Below are 15,891 nucleotides of genomic sequence, written 5' to 3' on the forward strand. Positions count from 1 at the left end.
TGGCCTGTCCTGGTTCAAACTATGACTTGGCAGCCTAATCATTATGTGGCCTCTGTGACCCTTCTCTGAGCTTGAGTGTTCTTTCTGTGCAATGGAGCTAATGGTACGTTGGGTTGTTGGGGGAATTAAATGAGATAATGCATGTAAGAAGCTTGTCATAGTGCCTGGCACTAAAACTTGTGTTAGAGACTAGTAAGAAACTTGCCTGGACATTGTGGGATTGAGAATATCTTCTTGACCAAAAGGGGGATGCAAAATGGAATGAAATAATGTTTCAGTGGCTGAGAGATTTCAAATGGAGTCGAGAGGTCACTCTGGTGGACATTCTTATGCACTGTATAGATAACACCTCTTAGGTTTTAATGTACTGGAATAGCTAGAAGTAAATACCTGAAACTATCAAACTCCAACCCAGTAGTCTGTACTCCTGAAGACGATTGTATAACAATGTAGATTACAAGGGGTGATGGTGTGATTGTGAAAACCTTGCGGATCGCATTCCCTTTCTCCAGTGTATAGATGGATGAGTAGAAAAATGGGGACAAAAACTAAACAAAAAATAGGGTAGGATGGGGGGATGATTTGGGTGTTCTTTTTTATTTTTATTTTTTATTCTTATTCTGATTCTTTCTAGTAAAGTAAAATGTTCAAAAATAGATTGGGGTGATGAATGCACAACTATAAGATGGTAGTGTGAACAGTTGATTGTACACCATGGATGGTTGTATGGTATGTGAATATATCTCAATAAAACTAAATTAAAAAAAAAAAAAAAAGAATCTTGCCTGGAGTTGTGGAGGGGGTGGGGGCTGGTGTCAGTTCTAACAAGTGATAGTCCTATTTGGAAAATGAGTTTATATTTGCAGAATGTAGCAGTTTGAATATTGCATTGTTCCTAAAAATAGGAGATTAAGTTATAGATATATGTATAAAACTATATATAATGGATATGACTTTACTGATATTATATGAATATAAAAAATAAAATGTATATAATGTTAAAAAAGAAAACCATTCCTTTATTTTTACTAAAAAGAAAGATTTGTCCCACTCTATTTTCCTGTGTCTGCCAGAGTAATGTCTCCCTGATTCCTCCTGGGCAGCATTTGCCTTTTAACGGGGGCCTCCTGGGGCCTTCATTCAACAGACTGACTCTAGTGTCTGCAAGACTCTGACCCTGGTCAAGGAGAGGCGTTTGTTGCTTTTCAGATCCCACTACAGCCACCTGCCCTCCTCATGAGCAGAACCAGCCTGATCCTTTGGGATTGAGCCTCTGGAACTGGGGCAATGAGTATTTGTATTTGGATGGCAGAGTTTCTCAGAGCACTTTCACATGCCCCATCTTCTCCATAAGGAAGGTGGGGAGGTAGGTAGGATGGGCTGTTTGGTGTCCAATTTTTTAAGCTAAGGAGACCAAGACTCCAATGACCTGACATGGTCACCTTGCTGGTAAGTGGCAGGGCTGGACCTAGAGCCCAGTGGCTCTGCCTCCTGGGACTCCAGGACCACTTCTTCTATGCCATGCTCTCTCTACACTCCTCAAGAATGAGGCAGAGTCAGGTTAAGAAGCAGCCAGGGCCCTCCCCTCAATCAGTGACCTTGTTATTACTTGGGCCTGGATATCTCAGTGGTTCTTGGTCTCCCTGCTGTATAAAGGGGCTTATCATGCCTCCATACCTGATCTCCACCTCCCCAGGGTGCTGTGAGGAAGGATGAGATCATCACAGCTCATAAAAGCTCATCAAGCTCGTCCAAGAGGCCCTCAAATTTAGCAAAACACAAGCTGCCATTCTCTAGAGAAGAGTAATAAGGGCTGTAGATGGGAAGGCAGCAACAGTCTGCCTTGTCAAAACTAAGCCAAGGGGGAAATGGGTTTTGCTTGTAACAGGAGAGAATTTGGTGAGCTGTCAGAAAGGCTCTTCTAACTTGCTCTTAGTGCATTATGACAGTGGCTGTCCCGGGAGAGATAGGATCTCCTTTCAGGGAGACATTCATGCATTTATTTAGCAAATGCTCATTGGCCATTCTTATGTACAAGGCCTTCATCTGGCCCCAGATGGCATTCAGCTTGGACATGTTCTTTCCAAGTACCATAATCCCCAAAGCTTTGCCCAAGAAAACTAACTGCGGCCCTATGTTCTGCTTCCCACCAGGATTGAGGAAGTCAAGGGTTTCCAGGCTGTGTGGTTAAAGAAAACTGAGAAGTATGAGAAGGAAAACTGTGGAGGATTCCGGTTGATATACCCCAGTCTGAACTCGGAGAAGTATGCGAAGTTTTTCCAGGACAACAACTCCCTCTTCCAGAATACTATTGCTTCCAGGGCTCGGGAGGTGTATACCCGGTAGGAGGGCTCCCGCGATGAAGTGGATGGGGTGTTCTGGGGATTGTACTTGACCTGCTGGTTGACTGACCTGGGGTGGCAGGGAGGGTCTTCGAGCTTCAACCTTGAAGTTGCCAGGGGAACATTCACTCTGGACTCACAAGGACCAGGAATGGTGTGGGGTGTTGTTAAGTAGATGGGTCCCCATTTCTAGAAACTCACCCCTGAGACAGACCAAGCAACAGGCACCCCATCCCTCTCCAGAATACCTAGCCTCTCAGAGCTGCCTCATGGATTCATGCAGGTATAAAATTTAAGAGCTGGAAGGAACCTCATGCCATCTGGTCCAATCCCCACCCACCTCCTCATTTTATGGAAGTGGAAGTCAGAGAAGAGAAGGGATCACACAGCAAGATGGTGACAGAAGAGGGACTAGGACCCCTAAATTCTGATGCACGAGCCCATGCTCTTTTCACCATATCCTACTACCTTTTGTCCACTACCAGTATCCATTGGCCACAGAGGCCCAGCATGTGAAGTAGTCCAACACGGGAGCCTCCCACCCAGAGCTTCTCCCCAGAACTTGACATGTGTGGGGACTAGCCTAAGGGATGTGGGGAGAGGGGGAGGGGTGTAGTGGAGTCAGGTGTAGCTCCTTACTCTGTATCTCTCCTTGGATGCTACTCCCCATCCTGGGAACAGTATGGTTGGAGGAACGACTCCTTCCTCCACACCCTGCTCTTTGGCCTTCTGTCATTAGAACAGATTGGACTAACCAAGGAAAGGAGTGTGGAGCACTCGGGTGCCTCTTTTCTCCCGCCTCTGCCCAGTCTTGTCCATCCCTAGATTCACAGCCCATCCTAACTTCCATGATGCTCACTTGCTCCTCAATGGGCAGGCAGCTGATCCAGGAGCTGAGACTAAAACAGGAGAAAAAAGCCTTCGGAGTGAAAGACAAGAAGGCAGAGATGCCGGGGGAATCAGCAGGCGAGCAAAGAAGGGGCAAGCGCGTGAGGAGCTGTCAACAGAGACAGCAGCAGAAACCCAAGGCCACCGACCACAGCTCCAAACAAGTAAACCCAGACGGGAGGGCGGCAGGCACACCCAGCACCCTTCCCCAGCTGGGGCCAATCCATGGGGGGCTGCCGAGGAGACCACCACTCAGAGCCCAGATATACTGAAAGAATGGAGCATTGTGGAGGGAGGGCTGGGCAAAGGGAGGGGGAGCCTGGAAGGCCCAAGAGCCTAGCGTCATTCAGAGGATCCCTCCATCCAAGCAGCGATGACTCTATACTACTCTGTCCTTCTTGCCTCCTCCAATAGGTGTGAAAACAGCAGGACCATTCTGGAGCCCAAGCATGATCCCATTTAGGGAGTGGGCTCCAGGACTGTATGTTCTCATGGTCCCTGCCTCAGACTTGGGATGTTCCAGGGACACAGCTGAGCAAGCAGGCCACTGGGAAGAGATTCTGGGAGGCAGGACTCTCAGAACATTGCATGGGGACAGCTGACCTCCACTGGGTCCTTCCAGCCTGAGTTCTGCTAAAAGTGTGGATCTGGAGCCCTAGGCTGAGGATCAGCTGCCCAGTTATCCTGTAGAGTAGCTTCCTCCATGAGCTAAGTCTTTGGCTTCCCCTTCGTCGCCTAGCTCTCTTCCTGCTTAGTGGAAAGATTCAGTTGACATTTCAATCCATCTCCTTTTTCTCAAAGACTCAACTAAAGGGACAGGATTAGAGCAGTTTTTTGTTTTGTTATTTTAACCTTGTTAGGGTCATAGACCCTTTGAGAATCTGATTGGAGTTATGGAATCTTTTGCCAGAAAATATATAAACATACAATTTTTTAAATGCAGTTTCAAGTAGTTCACAGATCCCCTGAAGCCCACCCATGAGCCCTCTAGGGGTTCCAAGAACTGCAGACTAAGAACCCCTGGATTAGAGAGACTTTGGTACCAACTGCCTTACTTCTCCTCCTCGTCTCTTCAGCACCTGCACTTGGGTGCAGATCAGTCTGGAAGAGGACAGAGCTGGGTTCCCAGGGGCTCTGTGTTTGGTTTGGTTTCCTCCTTGCAGCCCTTGACATTAGTGTCCTGCAAACCTGACTTGCCCTTGAGTGTCAGTGATGTAAAGAACAGTGAAATACACTACAGCTTCAACCAGGAGGCCCCCCAGAAGGAGGCTGGCCCTGCTCTCCCCAAGCCTACACCTGCCAGGCGCTTCGGCTCTGTACCCGACTTGAGGAATTCAGGCCTTTTCAGCTATGGGCTGGAGCTCGGTAAACCCAGCTTCCAGGGTGCCAAGTCTGCCTCTGCAGGGAGCATATCTGCCAGCACTGCGGTAAGCAGAGGGATCCATCCCCCAGAGGGCCACACTCTGGGAGGAATGGTGGGGGGCTGGCTTTCTGGGCCCATCTCTGCCCCTGACTTGCTGTGGCCCTTTAAGGAAGCCACTTAACCTCTCTGGGCCTCAGTTTCCCACTTGTGAAGCCCAATTTGTGGAATGGCATACCACTGTAGCAGTATAGGCCTGGGAGTGCTTTTAGAAAGGCCATCTTTGGCACCCCCTCTCCTTAGGCAGTTTACCAACTAAACAGTGGTTCTCAAACTCTAGGGGTACATGGACACCTTTTGGAGGGAAAAAAAAGCCCTCTCTCAGACCCTCACACTGTAGACGTCAATTATTTTTATAAATATATATAAGCATAAAACCAGATGGAAAATCTTTATGCTTATATTTCTTGTGCAGCTACAAAACCTAGACAAGATTGCACATTTTAAACCTATAGTACCAATAAAATTCAAATAAAAAATATTAATTTAATGTGACAAGTTGATTTTCTTTCTTTGCAGAAACTAAATTGCCACATGAAGGTGGTACTGACCACCATAGCTCAGGTTCTTTTGTGTTCATCACACTTAGACCCAGCGAGGGCCATGTGATGCCTTCACTGTAACTGCTGGAAAATGTTCAGCTTTGTTGGGTCTTCCCTTAGTCCAAGTGCAGTACAGAGTAAACAGTATTTTTCAAAGATTTTAACCATAGCCCACTGTAAGAAATACACTTTCACAACCCATCACATGCACATACAACTGGAAAAAAATTTCTAAACAATGCTCAGCCACAGTACATTTGGTGACTCATTTGATATTTTCTAGTCTGTGTTTTTTGGTTCTATTCTATTCTATACTTTTAAATATATCAGTTACAACCCACTAAATTAATTTCATGACCTATTAATAGACTTACAACCTGTAGTTTGCAAAACCCCCTTCTAGAGGGTTTTTAGAATCTGACTGCCTCTGTTTGGATCCTGACATCTCCTTGTATATGAATGACTTCTATACAGTCACTCTGATCTCAGTTTCCCCCATCTAAAAATCGGGGTTTTAATAATAGTACCTACCACTGGGCTACTGTGAGGATTAAATGAAAAGATCCATGAAAATGTTTGAAATAGTGTCTTGCAGGAAGTGTGAGAAGTGTGAGCCGTTCTTTTAATATTATTACTACTTATTAAGACTGCCTTTGTTCTTTTCTCATCAACGTAAGATAATTAAAGCAGTCCTAATTGCCTCTGAAGAGATTTTTTTTTTAAAAAATAAGGCTGTAACATTTTATTATTTTTTCTTTTTTGGACTTAAGTTAAGTCAGAGGGTTGATTTAATCAGACTTCCCACTTCAGGTTGCTGAAGCGTAGTTGGTTCATCCCAGGCCTTCATATTTTAGTATTTTATTTATTTACTTTTCTCTTTTATCCCTATGCTCACCTCCCGTTCTCTTCTCTACTCCCCCTCCACAGGCAACTGTTCTAACTTTTTAAATTTTGTATATCTTTTTGTTTGTATGCTTGTTTGCAAAGTAGGGATTTGTTTTAATGCATGTATTTAAAATTTATTTGAGTGTGACTGGGTTAAATATCTCATTCTGGGCTTTCTGCACCACCTCCCCAGCCCTATTTTTTCTTTTTTTTTTTTTTAAGATTAAATTTACATGCATTGAAATGCACAAATCTTAACTATGTAATTTTTAAAAAATTTTTACTGTGGCAACATATACAATTTAAAATTTCCCATTTTAGCCACTTTCAAATATACAAGTCAGTGGTGTTAATCACATTCATGATATTGTGCTATCATCACCACCGTCTATTACCAAAACTTCTTCAACACTCAAACAGAAACTCTTTTACCCATTAAGCAATAATTCTCCATTCCCCCTGCCTCTTTCTGCAACCTGTAATCTACTTTCTATCTCTATGAATTTGCCTATTCTCATCATTTCATATAAATGAAATCAAACAATATCTGTCCTTTCATGTCTGACTTATTTATTTCACTCAACATGATGTCTCTAAACTTCATCCATGTTGTAGAATGCTTTGGAACTTCATCCCTTTTTATTGTGAATAATATCCCATCATATGTATAATACCACATTTTGTTTATCCATTCATCTATTGATGGATACTTAGGTTATTTCTACCTTTTGGCTATTATGAATAATGCTGTTCACATACCTGTTCAAGTCCTTATTTTCAGTTCTTCTGGATATATACCTACAAGTGGAATTGCTGGGTAATTCTGTATGTTATTTCTATATTTAAGTTTCTGAGGACCACCACACTGTTTTCCATAGCAGCTGCACCATTTGACATTCCACCAACAGTGAATGAGGGTTCCTATTTCTTCATATCCTCACCAACACTTGTTTTCCATTTTTAAAATAATATCCATCCTAGTGGGTGTAAAGTGGCATCTCATTATGCAATGGTTTGCATTTCCCTAATGGCTAAAGATGTTGAACATCTTTTCATGGGTTTATTGGCTATTTGTATATCATCCTTGGAGAAATGTCTATTCAAGACCTTCGTCCATTTTTAAAAATAGGGTTGCTTGTCTTTTGTTGTTGACTTGTGTCCAGCTTTCTTCTGATAATGTTTGCATGGTGATCTTTCTCCTTTGGTGGTCTCCCCCTTAGTCCAGTTCTAAAAGCTGTTTAGGATCAGATACACACATTCACATCTGGAGGTTAGCCCAGGAGTTCATAAACCAGTACTGTTGATTGTGTTGCTATCACTGCTGCCACCACCTCAGGATTTCACAGGGGCTGGGGCTCACGACAGTGGAGAAAAGAAAAGAAGAAAACCTGGCTCTGAGGATTAGGAGTCCCCTTTCTCACCCTTCAAGCCAAAATTATAAGGAGTCTCTTGGAGACCTCTCTGTATACTCCCTGTACCCACTTCCGGATTTTGGGCTGTCTTGAGTTCAAGCCAGGGGATACAGAGGAAACAGTAACTCACTGCTCGCTTACTGATGCTTTGAATTCTCTTCTTCCTCAGTCTGCCTGCTAATATTTACTTTTTGGAGTTCTCAAAATAACTACTGCATGCATTCATTCTGTGCATATTTTATAGGTACATTCAGTGAGAGAGATAGGATGGAATGTGCTTCATCCATCTTACCCTGCACCCTCAAAAAACTACTGTCCCTTCTGATCTCTTTACATTTTCTTATTATCCTTTTGATGTCTGCAGGATCATTAGTGATATCCCCACTTTCATGGCTGACATAAGTATTCTGTGTGTCCTCTTTCTTTACCTTGATGTCTTAAAGTTGGTTCATCAAGTTTATTAATTAAAGAACCAACCTTAGGCTTTGTTAATTTTCTCCACGGTTTGTTTTCCATTTCATTGATTTTCTCAATAATCTTTATTACTTCCTTCTTTCTATACTAATGGAGAGTTTAATTTGCCATCTTTTTCTAACTTTTTAAAATGGAAAATTAGGTGTTTATTTTAAACCTTTCTTTCTTTCTTATACAAGTGTTTACAATTATAAATTTCCCTGTATGCAACTACATATCACACATTTTGATATGTTGCAATTTTGTTATCATTCAGTTTGAAATACTTTCTAATTTCCCTTGTGATTTCATCTTTGCCCCATAGGTTATCTAGAATGTATTGTTTAATTTGTAAATATTTGGGGCCTGTTCTAGATAGCTTATTGTGATTAATTGCTAATTAAATTCCATTGCGGTTAGAGTACATAGTCTATAAAATTTCAATCTTTAAAAATTTATCAAGGTTTGTTTTATGGTCTAACAAATGATTTATCTCAGTGAATGTTTCTTGTGCACTTGGAAAGAATGTATATTCTGCAGTTTCTGGGTATAGCTCTCTCTAAGTGTCAATTAAATCAATGTGTTTGATAGTGTTGTTTAGATTTTCCATATGCACACTGATTTTGTGTCTATTTTCTATATCAATTATTGAAAGAGGGATATTAGAATCTCAACTGTGAGTTTATATTTGTCTATTTGTCTATTTCTCTGTTTATATTTGTCTATTTTTTGTATTTTTTTATTTTATTGTGGTAACATAGATAACATAAAATTTTCCCTTTTAACAATTTTTAAGTGTACAATTCAGTGGTATAAATTACATTTACAACGTTGTGCTATTGTCACTACCATCCATTACCAAAACTATTTCATCACCCCACAAAGAAACCCTATACCCATTAAGCAAGAACTCCCCATTCCCCACCTCTCCCCCAGATCCTGGTAACCTCTAATCTAACTTCAGTCTCTATGAATTTGTCTATTCTGGATATTGCATATAAGTGGAATCATACAATATTTGTCCTTTTATGTATGGTTTATTTCACTTAGCACAATGTTTTCAAGGTTCATCCATGTAGCATCTATCAGAACCTCTTTCCTTTTTATGGCTGAATAATATTCCTTTTTATGTTTATACATTTTGTTTATCCATTCATCTGTTGATGAATATTTGGGTTGTTTCTACCTTTTGGTTATTGTCAATAATGCTGCTATGGACATTGGTGTACAAATATCTGTTTGAGTTCTGTTTTCAATTCTTTGGGTTATATGCTTAGGAGTGGGGTTGCTGGGTCATATTGTTTCATGTATTTTGAAGCTCCTTTACTAAGCACATCCACTTTTATAATTGTTTTGTCTTCCTGATGTATTGACCCTTTTTGAAATGTTCTTTTTGATCTCTGATATTCTCCTTGCCTTAAAGCCTATTTTGTTTGATATTAATGTAACCACTCCAGTTGGGTATGATAAGTGTGTGTGTTGTATATCTTTTTTTAAATGTTTTCACTTTCAACTTATTTTCCTCTTTGTATTTAAAGGGCATCTCTTGTAAAAAGCACATAACTGGGTCTTTCTTTGTTATCCAGTTTGACAATCTCTGCCTTTTAATTGGAGTGTTTTCTCCATTTTCATTCTTTGATTGAGTTTAGGGCTAAAGTTTTGGTATTTCTTTTCTATTCATCTCTTCTGGGCTAAGAGGTTTTTGTTCATTTGTTTGTTTTATTCCTCTGGTCCCCCTTTTCTGCTTTTTTCTGGGTTAATAAAATATTTGTTAGTTTTCATTCCTCTATTGCCTTTTTAGTTATAACTTTTTTATTTTGTTTTGTTTTTTCATGCATGTCTACATTTTATTATTCATCTGCACATACACTGGATAAAGGGGGTGTCAGTCACAAGGTTTTCATAATCACATGGTCACAAGATGAAAACAATATAGTTATACAATCATTATCAAAGATCAAGACTACAGGATTACAGTTCAACAATTTTAACATTTCTGTCTAGCTAATCTAATACACTAGAAACTAAAAAGAAATATCTATATAATGAATTTGTAGTCATAATCATTTGTTAAATCCTAACTTCTCAGTTACATTTTCTCCCTCTCATTTGATCATTCTCTCAATCTTCAGGGATATCTGGGCAATGACCATTCTAACTTCTTCATGCTGAAGGGGGTGTTGACATCATGGGATAAGAGAATGAAACTGGTTGATATTCTTGGAGAGACTGGTACCTCTGGATTTCAGGGCTTATCTGGCATAGAAGCCATCTGGAGGCTTTAAGTTCCTGAAAAAAATAAACTTAATAGATAAAACTTTTATGGAGTCTTAGATAGAGGCCAGGATATTCTTTAGGGTTTTCAGGAACACTGTTGGTTGGGGCTTGGCATACTGTGGCAATGTGCAATATCTGGCTGAAGTTTGCATAAGAGTAACCTCCAGAATGACCTCTCAACTCTATTTGAATAATCTCTTAGCCACTGGATAGTTATAACTTTTTGCAGTTTTTTTTTAGTGGTGGTTCTGAAGTATGCATCTGAAGTATGCATATTCAGATTGTCATAATCTACTGAGAGTTATAGTTGTTCTCAATTTTAAATTTAGGAAATTTACTCCCTCTCTTGTACTAACAAACTTTATAAATCCCACAATAAAGTGTTATAAATTTCACTTTAAACAGTCATAGTATTTGTCATTAAGAAATTCTTAATTAAGAAATTAAAGATAAGGAATTTCCTTCTTATTTGAAAGAATTAAGAGAAGGATATATATATATTTATTATACGTAGTAATATATATTAATATATGTTTATTTTATATTTACCCTTATAGTTCCTATTTCCAGTGATCTTTATTCCTTTCTGTAGAGATGAATTATTACCTGATATCATTTCTAATTAGCCTGTAAAACTTTATTTAGTATTTATTGTAGTGTATATCTACCTGCTGATTATGAATTTTCTGCTTTTGTTTATCCAAAAATGTCTTTGGTTAGTCATCAATTTTGAAGGATATGTTTTTTGGTTGACTTCTTTTTTCTTTCAGCACTTTAAAGGTGTTGTTCCATCATCTTTTGGTCTCCCACTTTTTTTTTATTGATGAGAAGTCAGCCATGTTCATAGCATTGGTCCCTGTATGAAATGTGTCATTTTTCTCTGGTTGTTCTCTTTACCTTTGGATTTCTGCATGTTGAGTATTATGTGTCTGGGGGTAGTTTTATTTGCATTTATCCTGTTTAGGGTTAGAGCTTCTTGGCTTTGTAAGTTAGCATCTTTTACCACATTTGAGAAGTTTTGGTCATTATTTCTTCAAATATTTTTTCATCTTTATTTTCTTTCTCTTTTCCTTCTGGGATTTCATTTACATGTATGTTAAATCACATAGTATTGTCTTACAAGCTTAATAGGTTCTATTCATTTTTCTTCAATATTTTTTCTCTCTGTTCTTCAGATTGGATAATTTCTATTAATCTGTCTTCAAACCCACTGACTCTATTTTCTGCCATCTCCAGTCTGCTATTTAGTCTAGTTCAGTTTTTGTATTTTGGGGCTCTGGAAGTTCTATTTATTTCTTTTTTTTATAGTTTCTGTTGTTCTGCTTAGATTCCCAACTTTTTATTTATTGTTAATATTATTTTCCCTTAATTCTTTGACATTTAATTCCTTGACACTTATACTATCTGCTTTAAAGTTCTTGTCTTTATGAGCCAACATCTGGGTCATCTCACAGTCAGTTTCTATTGACAATTTTTTCTCTCGAATGAAGATTACATTTTTCTGCTTCTTTACATGCTTAGTGGTTTTATGATTGGATGCTGGACATTATCAATGTTTCATTGTAGTGTCTCTGAGTTCTGTTTGTTCCTCTAAAGAGTGATCTTTGTTCTGGAAATCCATTAACTCTAAATTCTAAATCTGCTGTGGTCAGCAGCAACTGAAATCTCCATTTAGTTATTTCAGCTTCCAGCTACTGCTTTTTTTATTGGCTCCCCTGGGATCTACTTCCCCCATACTACCCAGTCAGTCAAACTACACATGAAAGGACCTCCGCCTTTCAAGATTTACCTCCTTTCTTTCTGGCTTTATTGACTGTCACAGACTCTGTCCTCTGACACCTCCAGTCAGTTAGGTTATGGCTTTCTGCTGCCTAAGTCATGTGGATTGTGGGTGTTCCTGGACAAAAAGCTGCAAATCTCACCAAGTGCAGTTCCTTTTATTGAAGAGAAGACTACCCTCTAGTTTCTACCAGCTGCATAATACCTCTTGACATACAACCACTCATTTCGCTATACCACCACTCCAAGATATGGACATGCAGGTGGCTTCTAACTTTCCCCAGCTAAGAGTAAACTGCAGTGAACATCCTCCTATATGCCTTTTTAAGGGCCTATCTAAGAATTTATTTGGCGTATATACCTAGAAGCAGAATTGCTGGGTCATAGGGTATTTGTAATCTTATTTGACCAAGTATGTCTAGCTGGCTCACCAGAGTGACTTACCAATCTATATTCTCATTAGCATTGCATGAGTGTTCCTGTACCCCACATTCGCACCAACACTGGCATTATCCAACCTTCTAATTTTTGTCAGTCTTATAGATGTAATATCATATTTTGTTTCTATAATTACCAGTTTCTCTCTAGTGTTTAAAGACCTCCAAGGAAAGCTGTGTAGACTCCCTCCATCTTCTGCCCTAGTGTTTAACCAATTCATGGTTAGGAAACTATTCTAACCTAAATCTTTCCTGCTACTTATAAGCTCAACTCTTAATTTTTTTTATTTTAATCAAGAATGGCTTAGGAAAGAGCCCTTTGATTTCTACAATTTCATTTTAGACTATTTCTCTTCAGCCCTTTACCTCAGTAGGAACCACTCAATTAAACACCACCAAAGCTCTACCCTCCCCTGAGTCTCAGCCAAAGCTGACCATGACAATCAGCTCTGAATGCAGCAGCCCAGAGTTGGGCAGGATGGTCTCCTTTCAAGACAAGAAGCAGCAGATCCCCCAGCACCTCATCCAGGAGAAAATTTTGAAACCATCTCTGCCTAAAAACTTCCAGAGCTTCTGGGGGACCGTGAACTCAAACTTGACTTTGGTAAAGCAGGACAAGCATCAGAAGCAGCATCTGGTGTCAGAGATATTCACGAAGCTTCAACTGAAAAGGAAGCTCTCCTTGTTCCCGGTTCGCTACAACTCAAAGATTTTCTTCAAGAGTAACCAGACCCGTAAGTGCCGGCATGTACATGGGTGTGCCAAGAGTTTAGGGGATAGGGCAACCAACAAAACCAGTCCTAATCTTTAGGGAGGCACTAGTCTGAAGGGGATACATAGCCCCTGATCTCAGGGGTACCCAGACAAACGTTAAGAGACATAAGCCATGCCCTTAAGTAGTCTCTAATCTGACCAGGAAGACAAAATATAAAAATTGGAATGATCTCTAAGCACCCTCTTCAATATTTACTGGTTCTCATTTAGATGAGGTCCATTCAACTGAGTCTGTATCCAGTTATGGGCATGATTTGAGCTCAAGTATGAAGACTCAGGGAAGAGAAACTATTTGGAGGAAAGGGGCAATGGTTGATTCCGATTCAGAGAGCTTCAGCCAGTTTTATACCGTGGGACCCTAGTGGGAGGTGGCCTTTACCAGGAATCTGTGCTGAGCCCAGCAGCACAAACTGATGTTGCCAATGGCTTTGCTTTTCCAGAAAACCCCTCCCTGCCTCGGCAGTGGTACTTCCGCACCCGAAGCTCTGCCGAGAAGAGGAAGCTGAATGTGTCTTCCCTCCTCCTCTTGCCGAGTCCTCACAGCCAGGATGTTTCCCTGAATGACCTGCTGGTGGTTGCCACTCCAGCCAGACTGGATCCGAGGCCTGGCAGAAGCTATACAGGTGCCATGAGAGACCTGTATATACCAGATCAGGAAGCATATACTCACTCCTTGTTGTCTGGCCAAAAGGGATATGAGCTGAACTAGGTAGGCCCACCAATATTCCCTCAATATGCCTGATGCATCAGCAGGTGCTCTCTATATATTTATGGGATGTTGGGTAGGTAGGTGGGTGGATGGATTAATGAAGACATACAGGTAAGTGGGCAATTAAGGCTAACTTCAGTTAAAATGTGACCACATTGGGATATATATTTCTGATATGACTGATTTGCCCACACCATTGTACACCTTGTCTTGTCTTTCACTTATTGCTGAAATTGAGAGTCTGAAATGGAGGTCTCTGAAGTAGAACTGTGCCAGGTATTAAGGGCTGATTCTCACATACTTAATGCTTATGTCAGCCTGGCCAAGGCCCAGATCATTTGCCCCAAAGGGTGGCCCTGCAATGCATTGGACTGAGGGGACAGAACAACAGAACAGAGTGCCTTTGGGAAGTTTTATTCCACTGGGTAGAAGGACCAAGGAGATAGCAAGAATTGCCATGCCAGAACTTTAGTGCTTCTAAAAGAAGGTCATATGTAAAAATGTCAGAGAACTCCATAATACTCTATAATATAGCTTTGCATGTTGCAGGATTAGTGCTGTTGGCATGCCTATAGAAGAAGGGCATACATTTTCATTATCTTCCTCATCCCTGCCACCTAAGGCAGACTGTGATATACCAACCAGACACTCTGACCTGGCCCCCTTGTGACTCACAGTGCAAGGGGCAAGAGGGCAAGAGGGCAAGAGGGCCAGTGAGTAAACCTCAGCGTCCACAGGAGTCTCCAGAGGTGCATCTTTAAAATGCTTATTCCAGGGCCCTACTCCTAGAAATTATGATTCAATACATCCAAGGTGGGGTCCAGGAATCTGCATTTTAATAAGCTCCTCTAGGTGATTCTGGTGGTCTTCTGACCACGCTCAGAGAAAAACTGCACCTGTAATTTCCTGTATTTTCCTGATGATCTGAATCATCTGGAGGTCTTTTTTAAACTTGTCGCTTTGCAGACTACAGCCCTGGAAATTCTGACACAGGAGGTCCAGGAAGTGGCCCTGGGAATTTGTTCTTTCAACAAGTATCTTTGGTAGGGTAGTGAGTAAGGGCTGTCCTATACCTGGACCAGGTGTAGCAGAGAGAGGCTGAGCTAAAGGACTGTTATTGGAACAAAAGTCCCAATCCTCATAGAACTCAGGCCCACCCCCACTGGCTTCAATTCAAAGTTCGTAATTTTCTGGTATTGGAATTTTAAGAAGGTCTTTAATTCCTATTTATGCTCCTACTATTTAAAAAAAGACATACAGTAGCTTGCAATGAAAACTCTTGTGCAGTAAGACTGTTACAATGAAGTAGTAATGATCAGAAGCCACACAGACAAAGGGAGGAGATAATTATATCAGGAGAGTATGATAAAGTGCTTCCTGCATTGACCATTGAATTTGGCTTTGACCCTCTTAGCAGAAAAGGCCAAACATAGCATTCTATTCTAGTCATTTTTTATGTTTACAATCAAACTAGAGACTCCCAAGGGCACAAACTATGTCTGTCTCCACCATCAGATTGGGGTACCCCTGAGATCAGGGTCTGTTCCCCACCCCACCCCCCACCCAGACTAGGGTCTAATGGGGTTAGTTACTTTTGAATAAAAGTTTTGGGTTGAAGTGAGCTGGGAACAAGGAGAGCTTCCTTCTCAGCTGAAGCTCTAACACCACATGCTGCTTCTGCTGCTTGTCCTTCTTTACCATAGTACAGTTTAGGTTCATGGTGTCCCAGCAGCTCTGGGAGTTTTTAGGCAGAGAATGTTTCAATCTTTTCTCTTGGGTGACTAAAAATAAGTTTAGTGATTCTTTGGAGGGAACTTTTTTCCCTGGCTCTAATTTCTTAGAGCAATTTATCATGTGGAGTCGTATATTACAAATTTTTTACTACCGTAGTAGACAATGGATGAAGGCACTATCAGGTTTTTTATTTATTCATGTTAATGATGATATTAGTTACCCTTTTCTGGTAGCTTACT

At 40.6% G+C, this 15,891-nt stretch overlaps 1 protein-coding gene across 3 annotated transcripts in view; it reads left to right on the forward strand.

Annotated features, from left to right (window-relative positions):
- The window catches only part of TTLL6 (tubulin tyrosine ligase like 6), a 32,397-nt gene that overhangs the window by 14,325 nt on the left and 2,181 nt on the right, over positions 1–15,891 (forward strand). For all 3 annotated transcript variants that reach the window (XM_037810368.1, XM_037810367.1, XM_037810369.1), the window contains 5 exons: positions 2,154–2,342; positions 3,220–3,394; positions 4,394–4,657; positions 12,794–13,169; positions 13,650–13,918. In XM_037810368.1, the coding sequence (XP_037666296.1) occupies positions 2,154–2,342; positions 3,220–3,394; positions 4,394–4,657; positions 12,794–13,169; positions 13,650–13,918 (1,273 nt within the window). The remainder of the gene's footprint in view (positions 1–2,153; positions 2,343–3,219; positions 3,395–4,393; positions 4,658–12,793; positions 13,170–13,649; positions 13,919–15,891) is intronic.

The sequence above is a fragment of the Choloepus didactylus genome, chromosome 18 (genome assembly GCF_015220235.1).
Source record: "Choloepus didactylus isolate mChoDid1 chromosome 18, mChoDid1.pri, whole genome shotgun sequence".
Lineage (NCBI taxonomy): Eukaryota > Metazoa > Chordata > Mammalia > Pilosa > Megalonychidae > Choloepus > Choloepus didactylus.